The sequence below is a fragment of the Centroberyx affinis genome, unplaced genomic scaffold (assembly GCF_046629955.1).
Source record: "Centroberyx affinis isolate AG114_WGS23_722 - 3 ecotype Tasmania unplaced genomic scaffold, CSIRO-AGI_Caff_v1 ptg003413l_1, whole genome shotgun sequence".
NCBI lineage: Eukaryota > Metazoa > Chordata > Actinopteri > Beryciformes > Berycidae > Centroberyx > Centroberyx affinis.
The window spans coordinates 222,501-233,193 of record NW_027281391.1 but is presented as its reverse complement, the minus strand read 5'-3'; the positions used below and the strand labels follow the sequence as shown (position 1 = coordinate 233,193).

Genomic DNA, 10,693 nt, shown 5'->3' with positions numbered 1-10,693 from the left:
GATAGATAGATACCTGAATGTATTATTTTTTATTATATCAACACTGAATTTAGTACAAAAAAGCGGCAGCATTATAATGATTGCTGCAACAGATTGACGAAGCAGTCCCTCCCTTAAATAACTATAGTGATCCTATAATCCTATGATGAATTTCCGAGGGATAACTATACAAATATCACAACAAAACTATAAGTCCCTATCTGAATATACAGGAATATTATAGTGGTAACGTAGCGAGGTAACGAGTTAAAAAAAAATACCGTAAAATATTATAAAGTCACTATAAACTCACCATTGAGTCCCACTATTATCCCCTATAGGAATATTATAGCAATATCATAGTGATTCCTCGTTGGGGTTTTTACCGCAAAAGCCAACTCAGTTTTTTTTTTTTATCCCACTCGCGCCAGAAATAATAAGCCGGTCATAACTTCATCCGATCATAACTTCATACATTTAAGTTCACGTTGATCTGCGAGGGAAAGAGGGAGGGAGGGAGAGCGAGAGAGAGAGAGAGAGAGAGAGAGAGAGAGAGAGAGAGAGAGAGAGAGAGCAGCAAAACTTTCCCCTAAAGTTAGTGCCGAGCTTTCACTGTGAGTGAGGCGGGGTTACAGCCTGGACTGAGCCACAGCGGCTTTGCAATGCGGCACCGCAGCGAACCTCCATCCAACTTTATTATCAACAACTCCAATTTTCATCTCTAGAAATAACCATGTACTCCCCATACTGCTTGACACAGGTAACAAAAAAAAATCGCCTTTTCTTTCATGATTCGCTTCCTTGCTTTTCCGGTATAGTGCGCCTCCGGCTTGTTTCTGTACTGTATGTGGTTACAGTGTTGTGCTATCTGCCGTGCTGCTGCTTGTCATTTGTTGCGTTTTTTAGGACCTTTTTCGGCTCTCCGCTCTTTTCCCCGATACCGTTTAACCTCTCCCTCTCTCTCTCCCTCTCTCTCTCTCTCTCTCCCTCTCTCCCCCTTTCTTTTTAATGGCACTCCTCCAACGGGCTTTCTTGCGCGTCTCATTGCGCATGGTTTGGAGAGAAAATGGCGCTTCTCCCAAATCTATTTTATATAAAAACGGAGGTTGGAGAAAGGGGAAGAAGGCTCGCTGCCCTGACATTTGGCGACTAATTACAAATGCCCCGAAGCTATAATCGGCTTATCGACAAATATAATAAACCACGGATCGAGTTCTGATATGGCGTGTTGAGTTGTGGGGTATTTTTTTTTATTTTTTAAATACCGAGGGAGGTTTCTAACTTGTGGCTGTGATCGAGGTCTGCTGTCCTTCAGATGTGGTCGGCGCCGGGGGCCTTTAGGGCCACTGTGGACACTTTTCAAACTGTCCCCTATGGAGTTTACTCTACTGTAATGGACATGTAGGTTCGTTTAGAAATAAAACCGAAGTGTCATTACGCGTTTTTGAAGGCGACTGAGGGGAGGGTGGGCGTGTGCTGTGTGTACAGTTGGAGCTGTTTGATTGCATTTTGCTTAATCACAAAATACACTTGACTTGTTAAGACGTTACAGACCTGTCAGTTGTTGTATAGCTTTATCACACAGTCATGAGATTAAAGAGAGAATATTGTTATTTTCACTTGAGGGCTTCAGCCCACTTTGCCCCCGATTCCCGCTTTATCCCGTGCGTAAATTCAAAGGCCGTTTCAGGCTGAAGTGCATATGGGAGTTGTACACAGGTTACACAGTTCAAATTATGGTTTAAATAAGATTTAATAATCCTAAAATATTATCTTGGATGTTCGGCTACTTTTCTGACTTCATTAGGTGGGAGAATAGACTCAAACCTGACCTGTTATAGCTTACGGGCCTCCCCTATGCAGTTCTGGCATTCATTATTATACAGAAAAAAACTTGGACTATTCAGGCTTCTTTATTAAAGAACGGTAGTGTTTTAAGTTACATATATATTTCTGTAAAATATAACTATCCTAGAAATAATAGTAAATAGGTTAATTCCCACACATGGGAAATATTGGGCCACTTGACCTTTTGTTGAGCCACACCGTTTTAAGGCATTTGGGATACATTGATGCTATTTCTTGATGGTAGCCTATTGCATTTAATCCCGGTCTATAGGTTTATGTCCTTTATGAATATGCCTTGTGTCTGTGAGCAAGTCGTTTTATCTGTAAATGAAGCCAGACCACACAGCAGAGGTCAAGGTACTTTCAAATGACCTGGTCTGCTTCCCTTGTGCTCCGTTTACCTCTATTCCTGAATACATATTTGAATCAGATATTTTGAGAGTTAATTTACTTGGCAGAATGTATTTAGTCCGGTTATTGTAGAGTTAACGGGATCAGATAAACTCTGCAGGCGCGCCGAGCTGCAGCTTCAGGCCGCCGCGGTTCCCCTTCTGCCTCAGCTGCTTGGTTTATCCCGTCAGACTGTTTAAAAGTCTTTTTATGTGTCAAAATGTTAACTCTTAAAACACTTGTGTCTTTTCCATATGGCCTGTGTGTTATATTTATCAATAGGCAGCACTGGCTTCACGTGTCAGGCTGAAGTCAAGGGCTTTTATGAGCCTTTTCTTATGCTATATTGAGGGAATTTAATTTAGAATAGGCTTATGCACTATTATGCACTTATTTTTTCAAGTATTTATTTACATTTTGAAAATTTCCAGCATTTGAAGTCATACATGTTTAGCTTTATTGGCAAAACATATAAGTGATGCAGAGAGGTCACGGCCTGTGGCCCTGCTGTCTTTTGAGTTAAGACTGTTTTGCGCTGTTGTTACATGATATAATATAATATTCATATCTATATTTACTAAATCCATCCGAGGTAATATTAAAGCTATGTAAATGTTATGAAGCACACAAATTGCAATCATTCCTTTCCTTAAACAGAATAACCGTCTATTTGACTTGCTCCGTGGAAAACACGCAGGATTGCTTCTCATATTATTTCAGGCCTCCTTCTGACCAAACCTCAGTGTTTTCTGTAACAATATCTATATATTACAGTTGTCAGAAACAAACAGCAGCCCGGCTCTGGCCTCTGGGCCTGCTCTGTGTAGGCAGGAGAGCGCATTTGCACCCGTCACCCCTTTCAAATATCAAAACCTATAAAAAAAAAAAAAAAAAGAAAAAAGAAAAAAACCTACATCAGAAATAAATATCTAATCAGATTCTTTAAAATTATGCAGCATCTTTCTTCTTATTTTAGTTTCTTCTCATTTTTTTTTGCTGTTGCTGTTGTTGACCTTTCTGCCGTCTGTGGCTTTTAAACATTAAGGCAGACATTTTCTAATCAATAGTCTATTTGATTTGCTCCCCAAAATAAGTCCAACAGCCCTACTGCATATTTAGTGTAGATAATTTTCCAAGCCTGGTGGTATGAGGCAGAGGTCCGCATCGAGTTTCCCTTTTCTTTCCATTAATTAAAATTAATTGGCAGCAGATCCTCTCACATGAGCGCCGCATGGACGCATGCTGCCCATATGCGCAATACATATTGATCTGCTTAGGCTGCTGTTATACGTCTCGTGGTCCTACTGATGGGTATTAAGCAGAGCTGATTTGTTTTCATTTCTATCCTTGAGAATTTGTGTTTTGCATTTATATTATGCCACTGAAAGACCAGTCAAAAGTTAGTTTTGTTTTTTTAATTCGTGCATCATATTTGTGGCTATAAAGTGGAATGTGACACCACCCCCGAGTTTTACACCTGCAATTGTAACTCGACTTGAAGTGCAGCCTTTCATTTGCTTAAATCATCTGGCTTTATGCGGCATACGGTTGGATTGTTTGTTTCCGTGCCGTTTGCGCGCGCGTGTCTGTGCGCGCGCGCGTGCTATACCCACAAATGGGTGAATTATACTAACATGCGCAACTTGCATTTCTCTGTTTTTGTCCCATGACTCCATTTAGGCTGTGTGCTCCGATCCCAGTCATGTAAATAATTCACAAATCAGAGAAAAAACATACAAGTGTAAATAATCTACAATGTATTATTAATGCTGATAAAAGCTTTGCTGGAATGACCTGGTAGGTGACGGACCCCGGTCAGCCGAACCGGCACATTTTGCCAAAACAGCACCGGGAGGTTTTTACAGGCTACATGGCAAGGTTTCACATCCCTGGGACGGAAATCCATTTGCATAAAGTTTTAATGCGGTTTGAAGGTCGCGGAGGCGTCGCTAATTAAAACTTTTATGTGATGCGTTTTGATATCAATTATTTCAGACTCCAGTAAAGTCCCGCTTATCCAAATGAGATGTGGGCTGTTGCTATACGTGGAGTGCGTCTTTGGTTGGGGCTCTCTGCCTTCACAAACACTGCCAACTTTTCGGAGCTTGCTGCAAACTCCAGAGATGTTTAACACTTCATCTCCCGCGCAGTTCACATGCAAATCCATTTTTTTTTCTCCTCCTCGCGCGATTCCCCTTTCATAAGAGCTTCATGTCCAATTATTTACAGTTCTAAAGTGTTTGTTAGATTTAGTGATCAAATGAATGCTTGAAATTCACTCAGCCGCGGCAGATTGGCAAAGCACTTGAATGCAGTGTAGCTATAGATACTGCAGCCGCAGCCTAGTTGCAGAAGAAAAAAAAAATAGTGAGTTTTTGTTGTCGATACCTTTGGTGATAGAGATGACGGAACTTAACATCTCCACAGAACAGTGTTTGTGTTTCAAGATGTGTGGAGCCCAAGCAAGCAGTTTGCATTTAACCCTATATTATTCCTGAATATCACCTGAGTCGAACCCTTCTTTCACTCCTTACTCCATATTGGATAATTTCTGTTTTTATTTTGTTTTTTTGTCTTCTTGTTATCACTCATTGCAGTTTTAGTCACTCTCTGAAGTCTTCATTGTTGACTCAGTTTAGATTAAAACTCATATCAGGCATTCAAGGCCTAAGTCTGCACCAGGCTGGCAAGTTTGCGTGTGTGCGTGCTTTCTTGCATCCATGCGTGTTTGTGTGTGTGTGTGTGTGTGTGAGTGTGTGTACCTTACTCGTGCCCCGTTTTGGCCCGGTGGCTCTCCTGCGTCAGCTCCCGGTTCTGGTTTCACTGGGGCCGGACGGTGAAGGCCGCGGTGCTGGTGTAAGCCGAGGTGGGCCCGCCTGATCTGGTAACATACCAAGCCTTACCGGCGTCACTTTCCACCACACACACACACACACACACACACACACACACATACATACATACACCTGGTGCAGGAGAGATGAGGATCGCACACATACACACACACACACACCCGTCCTCGCACACGCTGAGCAGTTGTTAGGCCGGGGCGCGAGGAATTGAGAATAGGGTTTTGCTGTAGTGGACGGTAGGGAGGGTGAAGCGGCCTGCCAACTGTGCCAGGCAGGCAGGCAGGCAGGCAGGCGGTGGGTAGCGGGCCGAGCCCAGGGGTACATTGTGTTCTTTTTACTTATTCATCCTTTCTGCTGGAGGCAGACCGGGTCCACCTTAAACTGCTTGGCCCACAGCGGAGAGCTGGGATGGAGGGATGGCAGGAAGGAAGCTGGGAGAGGACACAATATGTTTTTTTACAGCCTATGGTCAGACCGGAGCAAAATAGAACCGGGATACAGTTTAATGACATGAAAAAAAAACCCACACACACAGAGAGCTACTTGATTTGTTGGGATGTGTTGACTCGCGAGGCTTTTAAAATGCTTAAATCAAGTTCAGCTCATCTAGTTCAAATATTTGAAATCACATGTCGTGCCCTAGGTTTGGTGTGTGTGCGTGTGTTTGTGTGTGTTATATTACATGTGTGAGTTAGGTGTGTATGCAAATGCTGAAAATAGTACTTTGTGTGTGTCTTTAACAATATTTATTCCTACCATCCTTTAACACAAAGGCCCAAGCAAAATCCTGAGGGAGCTTGTACTGTGGACAGTCCTCCTCTCTCTCTCTCTCTCTCTCTCTCACTCCCTCTGTGTGTGTGTGTGTGTGTGTGTCTTTCTTGGAGGTGGGTTGAATCCAGCACTCTGCTCGGCTCATCCCTTATCTGTGCAGTCTTCCTGACCACCCATGGAAAATGGATTTATCATGCTTTACTGAGGCAATTGGCACTGCGGGATAATAGGTGGCTGTCCCCTGGATGGGCACATGAGTGTGTGTGTCCCAGTGTGTTTGCGTGTGCGTTTTCATGCGTGCGTATCAGGGGTATATGTGTGTTTGTGTGTGTGTGTCCATGCGTGTATATGTGTGTGTGTGTGTACCCCCCCCCACCCCCCGTCCTCTGCCTCCTAGTGTGGATTAGGTTTAGGCTGATCTGCGGCCAGTGGTAGCAGGCGGCCCCCATAGCGGTGTTATGGTGGTCCGTGATATAGCTGTGTCTACCAAGGCCATACGGCACACACATGTACGTGCACACGCACACACACACACACACGCAGTCATTTCAAATCTGACAGAACACTCACGTATGTTATAGATAGATAGACAGACATGTGGTGGGGGAACAGCAGAGTGGTAATCACTTCAGTGTGCTGAGCGGTCCACACTGGGAACGTCTCCCTCCGCTCAGCCTGCGCCAGCATGAGTGGAAAATACTCATATTTAATACACTGAATATACTTAGAGTCACCACTTAGAGAATTGGTACAAATACAAAGTGTTTGTCGATGACTGATGTTGTGACTGATAAGGTTTGCGTTTCCTCTCTCGGCTGCTATCATGTCTTTTTTTTGCGTAGAGCATTGAGAATCTAAGCGCAACAACTAGCAATAATGGGAAATCGACACAGTGTAGTTCACCAGTGACAGTGGAACTCAAGAAGAAGACGCAACAAGGACGAGAGCCAGTGAATGGGTCTCTTCTCGCAGCTGCTTTCGGGACATTATAGGCTCCCCTTCACCTTCCTCCTGCTCCTCTTCCTCCACCCTCCTCCACCTCCCCAATTAGCTCCCTTTAAAAGGGGAGCAACGGTTAGCGAGGGATCCGCATTGTTCGAGGATGAGCTTCTGTTGTTGTTGTTGTTGTTGTTTGTCTCTCTCCCTCTCCCTCTCTCTCCATCGACCCCCCCCCCCACCACCACCACCCCACCCCTCCTGTGTCGCCCGTTGGTGTGTTTTTCGTTCTTTTTTCGGTTTTCTCAGCGGCTTTTTTGTGGGGGTAACCCCATTGAATGGGACAATGCAGCCTAGCGTGAAATTAAAGCTCTTAGTTACTTTGGAGTTGCTCAAAAGAGGATTTTACACATGCATGCATTCATACACCCTCCCATACGCTATAGATATAGCTAATTAGAGGAAGTAGACCCAATGTCGAGCATCAAGGGCCCAATTAAAAGAGTAGGGGGAACCTCGGTGCGCAAGATCTAGGCCAAAGCGGCTCTGTGAATACACTTCTGTGCCTTGTGTGTGTGAACAGTGTCTCTGCCTTCTTAATCCAGGCGGGAGAATATGGAGGAGACTGATATGAGAAATGCCGGAGTTTTATTAATATATGCGTGTCACGTACTCGGTAAGTAAATCAAGAAGCAGTTGGATTGATCATCCTGACAGGCAAGCGTCTGATTCAAAACAGATTGGCCGGCTATTGCTGACTCTTCCAAGTCCTGGTTTTGGAAGTAGTCTCCACTGAAGTGTCTCCTATGCGCGCACACTGGAGTTTTCGCCGCTCACGTTAAAGCCGGTTATCTGCGCAATTTGTCACTCGGGATGACTGCTTTGCTTTATCAAAACAGTCTTGAGAAGAATAAGAGTAAAAAGTTCAGCATTGGCCTGTATGAATAAACACAGCCTATGCAATGACTGATGAGTTTTCTGCATGTATAGGCTTGACACTGTGTGAATATACAGCATGTGTAGCGTGATCATAGTTGATGGGAATTCATCAACATACATACACACTGTGCTGAATGGCTAGCAAAGGTCATTTATTTTTTGCCCTGCACTCTGTGTGTGTGTGTGTGTGCTTGTGTGTGCTCGAATGTACTGTATGTGAGTTTGCATAGGCTTTCCTGAGCTTGTGCTATATGTGCATATGTTTATGTGCTTGTATGTGTGTTTGTGTGTGTGTGTGTACGCGTGTGTGTGTGTTTGTGTGTGTGTGTGTGCGTGTGTGTGTGTGTGTGTGTGTGTATGTGTGTGTGCGTGTGTGTGTGTGTGTGTGTGTGTGTGTGTGTGTGTGGCAGAGGCAGACTAATATAGAGCAGCAGCAGCCCACACTGCCTGAGGGAGGGATAGCTGAAATATCCAACAGACCTAATAAGTATCTGATACTTAGGAATTGGCTTGTGCCACTGCATTAACAAACTCCCAGCTACCATGAAACAATCATGCTTTACTCCCAATGCTCTCAAGTAAACACACACACACACACACACACACACGCACACGCACACTTTCCTTTGGCCCTGTTTCCTCAGTGTAACTACTGGCCATAGAAGCCTGCAGTCCCAGCTAGGCAGCCAGTGAATCCAGTCAGTGAGTCAGACTTTGTGGAACAAAGTGTGCTGCTCTCTGATCCCTGCTCTCTCTCTCTCTCTCTCTCACTCTCTCCCGCTCTCTCTCCCATCGAGGAGAGCGCTGGCAGCCCGCCAGCGGTGGAAAAATCTATAAGCCATTGCGTAATATACCATATCTTTACCTTGGGTGAACCCAGTGCAAGATCCACAGCTGTGTGAGCACACAAAGAGAGAGGGAGGCCTGCGCGGAAAGAGATTGCGTGCGTGCGTGTGTGTGTGTGTGCGTGTGTGTGCATGTGTGTGTGTGTCTGCATGCATGAGAGAGAGGGAAAGAGAGAGAGAGCAGACAGAGAGTGGCTTCTTTGTGGCTAGTTTGCAGCGCAGACCCTCATATAAACAGTATCACACCACTTTGATCAGACGCTGCTGACAGAATAGCTCTCTAAGCAGACCGTGTGGAGTCCCAGTCACTTTGAAGAGTGTCATGCCAAGAGAGGAGTAAGTCGAGGCCGTCTACAATTTATCTGTTTTCGTAGGCGGGTGACGCTAAAAATGGAAATCAAATTAACTTTCATGTTTTGGTTTTAATGACGCGAACGCCATGGCAACCTCCCGCCGCACTTCCAAAGTGCAGTAAATAATATTCGTCTCCGGTCGTTGCTCGTCGTCCATGCATATCTTTAGGATGGAAATGAGCGTGCCGGGTGCCGCGGGCGGGAGCGGCGAGCAGGGCCTTTTCATGTTGCGCTAGCGCCTGACACGTCGGCACTCCCTTTGTTGTCTTTGTTGCTTCGGCGTGCGGCGCCGCGTCCGCGCAAGTACGGGCCTCGCTCGCTGCTGTCCGTCCCCACCTGAGGCTCCTCTGGGAGCTGCCGAGGGAGGAGGGAGTGTGATGTTTTTTTTCCTGGACGGCTTTATGGCGGGCCTTCGCTTCTGACCTTTGAACCTTTCGAGCGAGAGCGTTTTGATGCACTCGTAAATTCGTGGATGGATATCGTCTTCTCTTATCTTACACGCATCTGTTGATCGACACATCGCCTCAGTCCCGCCCGCCAGCGAAGTGACAGATAGATAGATGCAGACAAGATCGGGTAATAAACCGCTCACAAAGTGCCGTGTCCCGCTTTGATATCCTGCAGCGGGACGAAACGCCAGCCACCGTCTAATCAGATTTCTTAATATGATGCCCCTCGGCCAATGGTGCCGGCCATCAGAAAATCACACGGCCGGGCTGATCCATTTTTGAACGACGGTGATTATTATTAAACGGTCTGTAATGACGGCCGATAATCCCCATATGCAAGCGGGGGGGAACCGGGAGGCAACTGTTTGTTAATGCGCAACCGAAACGCAAAACGCATACAGATGTGTTGTGGAGCAAAAAAAAAAAAAAAAAAAAAAAAAATCCCTACCATTGTTTTAGTGCGTACTCACGCTTAATTTGACCAGCTCGCCCGTGGAAATGTTTCAACACACATGCAACTGTTCAGCACAGACCTCCACATTAAGCTCGTTTGGCTTTCCTCCCCCCTCACCTACACAGTGTGAAGGGTCAAACTGTGTTAGTGTGGTGACAGTGGTTTGGGTCTGAGGGGGGGGGGCGACAGCTGTGTGAGGGAGGTAGCTACAGTAGGTGGGACTATGGTGGGTGGGAGAGATATTTGTGTGTACTTTGGGTGTGCACCTCATGTCTTTGCGTATGTATTCTGTGCATGTGTGTGTGTGTGTGTGTGTGTGTGTGTGCTCTGTGACTGCGTGTGTGAGGCGGACTGCTGATATGTTTGTGTTTATTGACTCAGAGAGACGGGCCGTGGCGGCGTACACAGCGGTGTACGGGTGGCAGGGGTCCAGGCTTGGGGGAAACGTGTGTGTTTAAAGTACACACAGGCCTAATTATGCTGATTTAAGCATTCTTGCGGTCCTCCCTCTGGCTTGTGGTGAGTTAACTGGCACAGGGGCGTCCACCGAGCCAGCGGAGAAGAAAATCAACACACAGGGAGAGCGAGGGAAGGGAGAGAAGGGGACAGGGGAGAAAGGGGAGCCTAAAGAAAGGGAGTGATAAGGAGAAGAAGGAGAAGAGAGAGAAAGAGAGAGAGAGAAGGTAGTAGTAGGCGGTGATGCAGCGAGAGTGACTACACAGAGAAAAATGTTGTCCCAGACTTTGGTGAAACAGAGGAAAAACATACATCGCCGCCGTCAAACTTCCCGGCAGGTTTTTTTTTCCCTCCTCACTTTGGGGTTAAGCGCGCGCCCGCGCCGCGTATTTATTTTTATATTCAGATGTTATGGATTGCT

At 45.7% G+C, this 10,693-nt stretch overlaps 1 protein-coding gene across 4 annotated transcripts in view; it reads left to right on the top strand.

The window, feature by feature from the left end:
* Positions 1-605: 605 nt before the first annotated feature.
* Positions 606-10,693, top strand: part of nfixa (nuclear factor I/Xa) — a 101,347-nt gene continuing 91,259 nt past the window's right edge. For all 4 annotated transcript variants that reach the window (XM_071539142.1, XM_071539144.1, XM_071539145.1 and 1 more), the window contains exon 1: positions 606-739. In XM_071539142.1, the coding sequence (XP_071395243.1) occupies positions 713-739 (27 nt within the window). In that variant the 5' untranslated portion in view covers positions 606-712. The remainder of the gene's footprint in view (positions 740-10,693) is intronic.